This window comes from Ixodes scapularis, unplaced genomic scaffold (genome assembly GCF_016920785.2).
Source record: "Ixodes scapularis isolate PalLabHiFi unplaced genomic scaffold, ASM1692078v2 PGA_scaffold0__279_contigs__length_252992795, whole genome shotgun sequence".
NCBI lineage: Eukaryota > Metazoa > Arthropoda > Arachnida > Ixodida > Ixodidae > Ixodes > Ixodes scapularis.
The window spans coordinates 236,638,207-236,651,193 of NW_024609835.1; the positions used below are offsets into that span (position 1 = coordinate 236,638,207).

At 48.2% G+C, this 12,987-nt stretch overlaps 1 protein-coding gene across 4 annotated transcripts in view; it reads left to right on the plus strand.

The window, feature by feature from the left end:
• LOC8030577 (26S proteasome non-ATPase regulatory subunit 4) overlaps window positions 1-12,987 on the plus strand; it is a 42,258-nt gene that overhangs the window by 15,582 nt on the left and 13,689 nt on the right. The window contains exons 1-5 of one of the 4 annotated variants that reach the window (XM_029968604.4): window positions 3,800-3,992; window positions 4,125-4,265; window positions 4,328-4,439; window positions 4,635-4,721; window positions 7,560-7,847. In XM_029968604.4, coding sequence (XP_029824464.2) covers window positions 3,967-3,992; window positions 4,125-4,265; window positions 4,328-4,439; window positions 4,635-4,721; window positions 7,560-7,847 — 654 coding nt within the window. In that variant the 5' untranslated portion in view covers window positions 3,800-3,966. Of the gene's footprint in view, window positions 1-3,799; window positions 3,993-4,124; window positions 4,266-4,327; window positions 4,440-4,634; window positions 4,722-7,559; window positions 7,848-12,987 lie in introns of those variants that run through there. The other 3 variants (XM_029968605.4, XM_029968602.4, XM_040222029.3) reach the window with 3 other exon arrangements.

The window sequence follows — 12,987 nt, forward strand, 5'->3', positions numbered from 1 at the left end:
ATGTTGGCACCTGGGCTAACTTTGCGGAAAGACTCGAAGTCTTCCTCAAGTTCAGCGCCATCATGAACAGTAACTGAAAACAATCCACTATTCAGTTGGTGGGTGGCGAAACGTATCCGCATCTGCGGAGTCATGGTCGATGCATACTGTAAGTGATTGGAAGTTTACACGATGCATGCCACGACGTCCAAATGCGTCATTGACGTTCTACGCTCTCTTTTTGCTACTTTTGGCCTACTGAAAATACTTTTCTCTGTTAACGCGCCACATCATCTTTCAAATAAAATATACAAGTTTTTGAGAAAAATAAAGACGGCATCAGGCACCACATCATCCTGCAACTAGTGGGCAAGCCGAACAGATGGTGTGTGAAACGAAGAAAGCCCTCTTGAAGCTTACGGAAGAAGCAGTTCAGTGAAGAATCGTCAGGTTCTTGTTCTGGCAACATGCGACGGTCTCATCTTCTACGAGAAAAACACCGGCCGAAGCAATTTTCGGCGGACGAAGAGCCCCACCCCTCGATCTCATGACACTATGGCCTACGAACGAAGATCGAGAGATTCCCAGATGGGAGTAATGGCAGTTTATTCGATCGGACAACTCGTCTACGTGAGAAATTTCAGCGGAAGTTCGGCCTTTCCTGTAAAACTTGAGTAGAAAAGGCTCTATGTTGTTTGACCAGGAGGTGTCATCCCTCTGAATACAATGGATATCAATGCCCTTGAGTGTAAATATAACAAAATCACAAAACTCTCTTTGTGCATTGTGTAGCTGCCCTTGTATTTGGTAGCAGAAGCTATGGTGGTGATTTGGACCTTTCACACCAGGCTTCCTTTTCTTTATTTTTCGCCTCATACTCTTTTGCGGTTTCAATAGGCTATAAGAATCTTTTGGAACGTGGACACTTTACGTCAACGAGGCCATTGGTTCCAAGGGTCAATCAGGGGATACTGCTAGAAATCTGTCCTTCATATTAATGAATAAGCTGCGCTTTCGCAGAGTGCAGTTTTCATGTTCCACGTACAGTTGTAAAGCAGCATCCTCATTGATTCTACCATATTCTGTTACGGGTGAAGAAAACTCTTTGGGTACACGATACTTGAAACAAGTCTGGCCCCGTACGTTGTGGTTCGATACCTAATAATGTCGTCGTCCTTATAGAGCCTCATCATTTAATCATTACTTCGTCTTCTCATATTACTCTTCATCGACAGTAAGTATACAATAGGCTACCGCCATACAATCCATGAATTGAAAAATTGAGTCGTTAAGTCTTCATTATGGTTATTATTTATATAATGTTATTACGTTACATTACCTCGAGACGATCGACATCCATCGTCGATTTTCAAATATACCTGTATATAAATTAGACGCACAATCACAAAGAACACAGCGTGCCGCCTCTTTTCTTTGGATCTTTTTGAAACAGCGCAAGCTGGCGTTCTCTCTTTTGAGACGGTTAAAACGGTCACTCATAAAACCCGCGTTTCTTTTACCCTAAAGCCCCTCGATGTGTTTGGGCTTGTCTTGCAAGTAGCGTCAAATGCGCGAGTGCACAAGGCCCATGTCTCGAGCGGCCCTTGGAAGCAAATGGCGGCGCAGCACTGAAATGAGCGGGCCTTGGAAGCGAATGGCGGCGGAGCACCCGCTCATGGCACGTGTCTCGCGCGCTTCCACAACAATGGTTGGCGGTACTTGTAAAAAACGCTTTCATCAAGGGGCTTTATTTTACCCGGCCGCTTCCTTCTCTCATCATGCGTAGTTGGTTATAACTAAGTAAGCTATAATAATGGTGTATTATTCATATTTAGTTTCAGTTTCGCTCAGGGGAAAGGAGGTTCGCGGGAACTAGAGCCGCTAAATGAGCTGCGCTTAGAGTATCGGTACTCCGTTCCCCTACATTGTTGTGAGCGCCGCCATTTTGGTGCTTGGGCAGAGCAGACGCAACTGCTGATCGTCATTATTTAAAAGTGCGACTTCCTCAGCATTAGATTCGATGTTGGAGGCTCACGTAATATTACTTTGCTTTGTCGCAAGCTGTTTAAACATTTGTGGAGGACAAAAAAGCGTTTCCTGTGATTTCAGATAAAGCTTCAGATAACTGGCAACCATGATTTTAAGCCACAAAATGGCCAAGTCTCGCTACGCTGAAGCGTAGCTAATTTCGTGGCACTAGTGGGAACAATGAGGATGAGGGAGGCGTCGAAAGGTAGTGGATTATGGAACCCACGGGGTTTACGTCATGGCCTCTTCAGGTATAGACCCGTTGCTCTCGGGCAGGGGGCGCGAGCGCGTCCGCGAGACGCGACCATGTTATGCCGGCAGCACCATCCAGGCGGCGCTGTAACGTTCGATTTTGCAGAGGCTCTGCGATTTTGCACGTGCCACGTTCGAATGCAAGCATCTGTCACCATCTGTAGACGCGTGATAATAAAACGTCTAAAAAAAACTAAAATAAAATAATAATGCAGCTCGCGGCCTCAGTGTCCCACTCAGCTTTATAATTTTATTGCGTTCTTTCATAGCTTCCGTGAGCCCATGTTTCACTTTACGTGATAGCGAAGCTGAAGCTACTTGCAAAAACATGTTCCCCTGAACGATGCTCGCACTGCACGAGCGCGCGTGCTTGGAAGGGACACTGCAAGCTCGGAGCTCGCTCTTGTAGCCTCTGCTACCCTGACACTCAGAATGGAACTGAGTATAAAAAAACTGCAGTCGGGAAGCGTGACGACGCCCGTTCGAAACGCGAGCCAAATATTCTATTTTACTCGCCTGGAGCGCTGCTCAAAACTTGAGAGCTACGGGCCTATTACAAGCTCCTTGAACAAGGGCATGAGTAGTGTCATTAAATAAGCTACGCTTCGGAGTAACGACACTTGGGCATATTGTGGCTTAAAACTTCCTCTTCTTTTTCTTTTGTTCCTTTTTTTTTTACTTCCATGTATATAATAGCAAAAAAAAGATGATGAAGGTGAGGTGTAATACACCACAGAGATCAGAGTCAGCGCATTGTGAGTGTGACCTCTCGCATGCATGCAAGAGAGCTAGGTCACACTCACAATGCGCTGACTCTGATCTCTGTGGTGTACACCTCATCTTCATCATTTTTTTTTTTTTTGTTACAGTATACATGGAAGTAAAAAAAAGGGAAGAAAAGAAAAAGACGAGGAAGCTCTCAACACGGTGGTATACTTCATTTCAGCTCAAGTCCAGACGCAGCCGATGACACAAGCGCGAGCCTGCGGCCCTGAACAGTGCTTGCAGTGCACGAGCGCCCGTGCTTGGCAGGCACGCTGAAAGTCCAGAGCTCGCGCTTGTAGCGTCGACTGCGTCTGCAGTTAAGCTGAAACGAAGTATAGCAGACGACGCGCGAGACAGGGAAGCAAGATCCTACTGCAGCGCCGCTAGTTCTCGTGACTGCCACCTGCGAAACGGAGCTTGCTCCAGTAACATTGGTAACCAGCACACTGCTGCACGGGCTTCTGCATTTTGGTTACCTCAGGCTCTCGGCTATATGATCAATGTTTCACCAATAAACACCTTGAACACGCGAGTCCGTCGGCAACTTCCGCGTAATTTTGAATTACGCGCCAAGATCGAACGCGACCGACCCGCCGCCACTGGGCGGAAAAGGATCAGCGCATACCTCTCAACGCTAAATTAATTTACATTTGAGCCAATATTTCTAATAAATGCACATACACATTTTCGAAAGTCTGGTTTTTATGACTACTCTTTTTATTTTTATGACCTTGGCTAAACATTTTGGCTACTTCTGCCAGCTATTTAGCGGTCGGCAGTGCTGCTGTTGCTGCCATCTGACAACGTTGACATTTAGTTGTTTCGGGTGCTGGAGGGCAGCAGATAGTCGCTGCCGTATTTCGCCAATTTCGCCAGTCACGGTTGGTCGTATTGAAGATCTTGGGTCGCTTCTCATTCCGGCGATTCACAAGTTAAAGAACCATGGTCCTCGAAAGCACTGTTGTCTGGTAAGGGGCTCCCTGCGCGTTCATCTTGTCCCTCAAAAGCGCTCCGGTATCTCCGGTAGCTCGACTTCCGTGACTTGCTCGAGCGCAGGCCTAGTGTCAGTGTTTTCAGCGGTATCTCCTCGGGTCTTTCAGCGTGGATAACAGCGAATACATGCGGAATGGCGACTTCATACCGACCCGGCTGCAGGCCCAGCAGGACGCGGTGAGTTTGGTGTGCCACTCCAAGACGCGATCGAACCCCGAGAACAACGTCGGCCTGCTTACCTTGGCGAGGTGAGTGCAAGCACGCGATAGAAGCGCTGGGCCCCGGGCTCAGACTCCGGCACCCCGCGCAGCTCCGAGGTTCTGGCCACGCTGACGACGGACGTGGGGCGCCTGCTGTCCAAGCTGCATCAGGTGCAGCCCAAGGGAGACACGAACCTGCTCACGGCCATCCGGGTCGCTCACGTACGTCGAAACGCGTTTCGTCTGCATCTTTTCATCGACAAGCGTTTCGTCGACACAAGTCCCGTGAACGCACGTCGCGGGCTATTTTTGATAAAACATCGTAGTGTCGACGAAACGATCTGTCGATGAAGTATCGTTCGACGAACTGACTGGCACTGTGCGAGGCGCCGACTGCATGGCGGCTTTCTGGCGCAGTTGGTGCTCAAGCATCGCCAAGGCAAGAACCACAAGATGCGCATTGTGGTGTTCGTGGGCAGCCCGATCGAGACGGACACAAAGGAGGTGGGTGCACGGTGGCACATCACCGAGATGCAAGGCTTGTTCCCCTTTTCCAGAGCTAAACGTAACACTTGGTTTCTGGACACGGCTGGCTATTGGCCGTGCCAACAAGGTCATACAAATAGGATAACAAATGAGAGAGAGAGCAAATCGGTGGTCGCATTGCCCCCTATCGAGTGCTTAGTGTGACGTTGAGGTGGAGAGTAAGCAGGTCTTGACAACATCTATACTTCACCATAACTTGGCGGACTGTGGAGGCTGCGGCTCTTGCGAACCAATAAGGACGCCGGAGCAAGGCACGTGATAACACTCCATGGTCGAGGCCATCAGGGCCTTTTTACTGCCACAGCAACAGAGCCCTCTATGACAAGAAGTGGTCCCAGGCTTCATTTTCTTTTCAAGGCCGACGACCAGACTCGAGATTCTGCAAGGCAGAAGACTCTCCTCCCCCCACCCCTTCGGGCGAGGGAAGCGAAGGATGGAAAGAAGGGACCAAGAGGGGCGGGCATGGGTGGAAAGGGTAGGAGGGAGAGGAGGAAGCGGGCGAAAAGTGGAAAGCGCGAACTGGTCGTCGGTCTTTAACGGCAATTGAACTCGTGGGATTCCATCTATAGTGAGAAGATATGAAAAATAAAGAATAAATAATCACTAATTTATGAGTTTAAATTATATTTAAATGCCACATCCATATCCGCTCTATTTTTCTTGCCTTGTAATGCAGTGGCCGTTGGTACTCGCAGCTGTGTATTTGATCATATCCGCTTAAAACATTGCACTTTGCCCTTGCATTAGCACCCATCACAGATTCGCGACTAAATTGAGCGTAGGGTTGTGTCATGAACTGTTCCCAGAGTGCTCGCTGCTCTAGCGGACGGATATGTCGCTGCGGTGGACGTTCACCTGAAGTTGGTTGGTTTCAGAGCAGACGACTCTTGGCCAGCAGACGACAGCCGGTTCCTGCGGGCCTCGTGCCTCGCATTTGGCGTGGTGACATAAATGCTCCTGTGACGTCGGGTTACATGCCTCACTCCAACGCTCTTATTGGGTCGCGGGGCCCTAGCCTCCACAGTTCACCTGAAGAAGCGTAAAAAACACAAGGACGAGGAAGTAGACAGACAGAGCGCACTTGCAACTGGTTTTTATTTGTGAAAACAATCATATATATAGCTTCGATAGAACACATAATCTCTCCTGAGATCTGTTTAACCCCTGTAACAAAAAGGAATACTTATTCCCCGATAAGGGAAGGGACGTGTCCCTTGTGCATTTTTTGCTTTTTGCCTGGATTCCGAAGGCCTCATGCAGTTCTCTAGAAACCCTATCCGGGTATCTAGCCAGAAGCCTGGTGTCGCCAAATGGCGGGATGACTGCAGTGAGTGGCAAGATGTCCCGATAGAGTGGCTGTCATTGCCGCGGCGTGTTCTCATGCACAATCATTGAAACACTTTCCCATCTGGCCACTCCACAGTCCGCCTAGTTATCATGAAGCATGAAGCGGAGTATAGGCGGTGTTCGGCGTGGCGCAAATCGCAAGTGCCGGCATTGGTGGTTCAGATAAAAGATTAAAAAAAAGACAAACTGGAAAAAACGGATTGCTGGCGAAACGTTGGCTGTGTTCATAGTGCCAGGACGCTTTGAAGCTGTTCAGTTATTTGTTGTTTTTTTTGTTTTGTTTTATACAGCGCACTACACCAGACTTTTGCTTAGTGAAGCTAAACAAAAATCTAAGTACTGATGTTTCCAAGTAAGGTGTGGTGTTGTTTTTATTACTTTTTATTTTCTTACTTTCATTAATTAATCCCCGACCATTTACGACCTATGAAACGCATATTCATTTTTCTCACTGCGGTAGCAGTCGTAGATAAAAATGAAAGAAAATGAGCAGCATTCAGGCTCTCAACTTGAAGCCAGAACTAACAGCCACACAATCTAATGCTGATTGGATGTGCAAATGTTCGTCACAGCCGCACGCTGGTGTTGAAAAACAGCTCACGGATTGCCCAATCCACGAGCCGTATTTCACTACCGTCACTGCCCTGCAACTACGTCGTCAAGCTGGTCGAAGGAGGGAATAGAAAAAATAGTCTGTTTTAATCCGTGAAGTTACGCCGTGACAAAGGAGCTTTCGGGTCAGTGGCATTGCATGCGAGCTTACTTTCCATTTGCACTATTGCCGGCACCATCACAAAAAAGTGAGAAGCATTTGAACCCAACATCGGTGGCTGCCAATGTTGGATTGGAGGCAGACATTGGTGGCTGCCAGGACCACCGATGTCTGCCTTCATGCCCTGCCAAAATGCTTGAGAAGGCTTCTTTCCTCTAAATTGACCCCATGAACCCCCTTATGCCGTGCTCCAAAATTTACTGGATCCGAGTCCCAGAGTACCTTGGCGTTCAAAAACCTATCTTTTTCAGCATTGCTCCATTTGCGATATTAATTAATTAATTTATTTACGACACTCAAGAGTTGAGTGACCCGGATCTACTCGAGGCCGTGTCGGTTGATAACACTCAGCAACACTGGATGCAAGTGGCCAACGTCTACTGAGATTGCATGCCGGATATGTGTAGGTTTTCCAATTTAGAGGAACAGGACCTTTAGTGTCCGCTCGCACATGCAGCGGAGCTGTACTTTGGCGCTATTGTCAGTACCAGTAATTGCGCTGACATCGTATTTGCAGCGCCGACTTTGCAGTACGCTAGCGACACGGCACTTAATCCGCGCCAAGTTACGTTTCTGTCGACGCTGTTCCTGGCGTCGATGTAGCGCCATGGCACGCTTTACTAAGGAGCGAGACTGAGTCAATTTCAAAAGACGGTTTGGGCGGCCCCTGTTCACAGCTGACCAAGCTGGCCAAGAGACTGAAGAAGGAGAAGGTGAACGTGGACGTGGTGAACTTTGGGGAGGAGCAGAGCAACACGGAGAAGCTGGCGCACTTTGTGAACACGCTCAACGGCAAGGAGGGCAGCGGCTCGCACCTGGTGACTGTCCCCCCGGGGCCCCACCTGTCGGACGCCCTCATGAGCTCGCCCGTCATCCAGGGAGAGGACGGCACGGGCGCCATCGGCCTCGGCGCTGCCGGCTTCGAGTTTGGCGTCGACCCCAACGAGGACCCCGAGCTGGCCCTGGTGAGGCACCTCCCTCGACAAAAGCTTCGCGGAAGTGTGCGCTGTCTGCAAGGTGGTTTGGAGCGCTTTTCGAGCTTTGACGAAATTTATATAAGTTAACTAAGCAACGAAGCATGGCGAAACTTTTAAAAAACTATTTATAGGTGGCACTTCTATCGTATGTTAATGAGTCTAAGTTTCAGAAAAAAAAATTTCACCCTAAAAAGTTTTTTTTTTTTTTATTACGCGCGGAGAGGAAAGGAGGTAAAAATTGTACGGTTCACACCGCTGCTCGAAGATGGCACAATGTAGAGCAAAAACGTAAAAACTTCTTTGAGACCCAAAAGCAGATCTGAGCCTGTGTGGTAGTAGCATATGTGAGTGTCAGCGTCAGCCAGACTGTTGTTATTGTTTCTCTGTTTGTGCCTAGGAACAAAATAAAAATATATTATAGGCTTCATTTTTTTTTTTTTTTTTTTAATTTATTTTTATGAAATTTGAATATGCTCAGGGCACCACTATGAGGCACCTTTATAAAAAGTATAATAGACCAATGCCACCAAGTGAACTGCGCAGGCGCGCGCATTCGGGAAGTATTGCCGCCGCCATGCTACTTGTAGTCATCGCTCTCCGGCTTCCCGGCTGAAAAGGGCTCATGTGGGCGTACATCATAGTTTGGGAAGCCCTGGTGTTAGCTTGGATTCTCCTGCATATCCATACTTTATAAGATTGTGTTGTTTGTGATGCCTTAGTTTGTCATCAGGCGCAAAAAAAAAAACAGACAAACAGTTTCAGTCGTCTTATCGCTTTAGAATCACTTTTGTCGTCTGCTTCGTCATCGTCCGCTTCTTCGCCTACGTGAACGCGCGTGAACCCGCTGCGTTCACGCGGTGGTTTTACTGCAACCACGGCAAAAACAACAAGGCCACTACTCGCTCGAGCACTTTGGGTGCTCCTACGTCTCAATAAACTTGGAAGCAAGTGAATATCTACCTCAACATGAAAGAGCACAAAATTCGAGGGACCATCGGCCCAGTGTAGCACCGCGGAACAGCGAGCTATGTAGTGCACAGGCTTGGGCACAACTTTTACTCGACAATGAAGTAAGGAGAGCTCAATAGACATTCTCGGAGAGCGATAGCTTTCTAAAACTCGTTCTATTCTGGTTGTACAAGGGTACATATGAACTGTGGGGGGAAGCCTGCACACAAAGAAACGATCTACAAAAAGAACCTGCCTGACGAGCCGTAACAACTCGCATTTATCAAAATGAAACGTAACCATGAGAGATGCCTGAGAATTTCGGGTAGAGATGAGTTCTTGTGTACAGTTTCTATTCAATTTTATTTGGTTTGCTCAAGCTCCGAACGGTAAAAGCTGACCGACGGAGAATGCTTTTTTCCGCTGTGTCGATTGGTGTTAATACAGAATGGATCAGTAACGCCAGCAAAATCAGGTTGTGGAATAATAGCCCACTAAAAAAAAAAATAAGTGATTTTGAAAAAGTTGTTTTATTTCAAGTTATATATATATATACATACCGAGAATCGCTGCTCTTTCTTCGGTGATTGTACTGATCTTTTGAAGCACAGTTGTGCTCAAAACATGTCGTATCAATAACAGTTGTAACCACCAAAATGCATTAAGCAAACATTGTATTAAAAACGGTCGCCGCAAGGCAGTGTGGAAGTTCTGATTGAGATAGACCAACGGATATACCGCTACGGAGCGAGTGCTCTGAAAGATTCCAACGTACGGAACACTTTGGTACGCCATACTACGTCTCATGCCCTGTGTAAGCTTGCACTCTTTAGTTATTGTGCAATGGCGTGAATATAAATTTTGAATCAAATAACGAAACAAATCTAAAAACGCTTTTTCCTGCCGCTTTTCTACCGCTCTCTTTACCTGTTTTAGACACTCTTTTCGTGGGCTGCTTTCTTCCGGGAAGACATAAAATCCGATGCCTTTTTGCCTGGTGCTGTTATTGTAGCACCTTGGCACAGAACGGGTGAAGACACCCATTAAAAACCGTGAGTAAACGGCCAACTAAAAGTTTCGTGCTAACCTGAAAATTCCCAAACGCCGGACGTACAACGCGCCTTAACGCGGCCAGAAAACTGGGGAGAACTACAGGTACCAGAATGCACCGCGGCAGCGGTGGCGTCGTGCAACTCCTTGTGAGATCGGTCTATTGCGCGCTGTTCATCGGTGTACTTACGAAAATTGTCTTGCCGGATTAGAGCTCAGAAGCACCCCGTATAGTTGGTGACAGGCTAAGAACCGAGTAGTTGCTCCGCCTTCGGCGTATGCTCGCTGCCCCGCACCGGGCTTTGGCCGCGCATGCGACCGAGTGTTCTCAAAAGCGGAAAGCTTGCGCTTAAGACGATGCATCTATTGGGCTCTTGACTTACCACCAAATATAATAGCCACCACGCAAATTATTCCAGCCCACCATTGCTGGATCACATACTCCAAGCACATATCAGACAGGTGTGTTGCGTCGGCATTTGACGCAAACTCTGCTCGGGTCGCACGGAGAAAGAGTGCTTCTTCGTTGTTCGGCGAGGACTTAGATTTCATTTCATTTTTTTTGTATATTTGCCTTGAAGACCCGTGTCCTGTTATTACACAAGGGAAAGTAAGAAAACACTTATTTGAGCACAAAAATAAAAATTGCATAAAATTAGTAAAAAGAAAATTTTAAATCTAACAGACCCATTGCTAAATTACCCGAGCATCGAGGAGAATGTCGGGAACGTTGGTATAGACCGACACGCGGAGCGGCTCTGTTTACCAACACGGCCGGAAGGCCGCGCATGCGCGGTAGCTATGTGGGCAAAAGCGACCTGGCTGTCCGTGTTTTTGCCATTGCGCTGTGTGGCGTGCGCTCGTTGTCGACGTTGTAAGGACGCTTCTAGCTTTATTTGTGAGTCGTATTTCCTGGCAACGTATGTCGTATGCTATGCCCGACTATTTGAGCTTGCTACCCGAGCCTGAAAAGCAGCAGTATCGAATCAAACTTTGCGTGGACGGCGTTGCCTACGAGGATCCGTATGCCGTAAACAAGGCCTGCTGGACTTCCGACGTGAAGTTGCTGCAACCGAAGTCGACGGCTTACGTCGTCGTTTAGTTTTTTCGCCAAGCCAGTTCACGGCCGACACGGTGCAGGCGTACAAGTCCCTAGAGGCCTACGATTACTTTGAGTCAGTTTCCGCACTGCCGGCGGGATCAGCAGACTGTGGGTCTGCGGAAGTGTATAATACACACAGCGTCTTCAAGTCAAGTTATACTATTTTTCCTACCCTCATGACCACAAGGCATGAGAAGCAGTAGCGCTTTGTCCGTCCTGCAGTCTTGGTGGTAACAGGTTTCAAGTAACGGCGTTACCAGGAACGCATTACTTTTTTCAGTAACATAGTAACCTACTCGTTACTTTTTCGACATAGTAACGGGTAGCGTACTTACGTTACTATTTCAAGTGATGTAGTTACATTACTCGTTACTAAAATTACACTTCAATTTTTTCCGTGCTTTAGGCATCAAGCCATGTTTTTCTTTGCGTTTTTTCTCGTGAGTATTTAGGTTAAACCGTAAAAAGAGATAAAGTAATTATGTTCAGTTTCTGCATGAACATAATGTTTCTTGATATATGAGCTTATGCATACCTGCATCGTCAAAACCGTAAAACGTGTTAAATCATAATTTAAAAAGTAACGCAGGAGTAACGTGCGTTACTTTTGATCGGTAGCGGTAACGCGTTCCTTTTAATTTTAGTCAACGTAGCTCAATAACGCATACCTTTGATTTGCAAGTAACGAGTAACGTATTTCGTTACTTTTTTTCGGTAACGCCTACAATACTGCCGTTCTGTCGCCGATCCCCTTACGCTTGGTAGCACGGGCGTAGCGAGCCTCCGACGGGCGCTTGGCCGGTGCTTTGTGCGCAAACACCATGGGAACAAAATCCTGTTGGTTTCGATCAGACGACGGTTTCCCTGCACATAAGAAAGCCTTGGGACGGAGATTGAAATGGAAGCCACACTTGCCTCCAAGGAAGTGCTTGCCGCACGAACGGTCGTTCGCGCGAGGCGACCATAATTTTCGATCCACGGATATCATCCACCTTCTATGCCTTTCAGAGTCTGCCGGGAACTTGTAGAAGCTCACTCGGCTACTTTTCGTGCACATTTCGGTGAGATTAACGGCAACACAGCTTCGCAAAATGCTGAAATGCTATGACTCCCATGCGAAACGTGCGCCCTTTTGCCCACACCCCCGGCTCCGGCGCGATCGCAGCGCCACCGCAGCGCCGTGACGTCAAGCCCGCGTGTCGGTCTATATGCGCCGCACAAACTCTCCTGCCCTGCGTAAAAGATTAGAAATAAACGATAACGCATTGACAAACTCGCGTGCAAGATGCCATTTCTTTTAGGCTTTTGCCGTAGAACAGTCACTGTTGCAGACACCAGCACGTGTTGCACGTGTAACTACACTCGTAGCATGCTCCTCGAGGTCTGTGGCATGCTTCATGCCCAAAAAGCAACCGCCGATGTTGCTTGTTAAGCGCGAGACACATGGACTGCAGAATTGTCCGATCCGACGTCCGATCCGACAGTCCGAACGCCGCTCCGAATCGCCGCACGCGACAGTTTGAGACACACGCTTCCGACCTTGCATGCGAACACGACGATCCGTTCGGCTCCGCCCAGGAGATCCAATTACTCCAGCGGAGATCCGCGTTCACAGATCTCTGATCCCAGATTGACAATTTAGCTTGCACGAGCGAAGTTAGAAGCTCGTTCTCGTTAGCGCGTGCATTCTTTGCCGGGGCCATCTTTCTCGAATGGGTCAGCGGGATCCACGCGTCCGGCCTCCCGTCGCCCGTCCCGTTTTCTTGTTCGTCCCGCCAGACCCAGTACGTCATCATGACGCTCGCGCTAGCTGTGCTGTCATTGGCTGGGCGCATCCGACAGTCCGTCCGCCGTGCGAAACTATCTGGCGCGTTGGACGCACGTCGGATCGCCGATCCGACGCCTGAAGCGACCAAATTTTTCGGATCAGGCAGTCGTACTGCCGGATCGGACGTCGGATGGGACGGATTTTTCGCGCATGTGTCTCGCGCTTTAGGCTTTTGAATGGGGTATAATGTCGTTCTTATC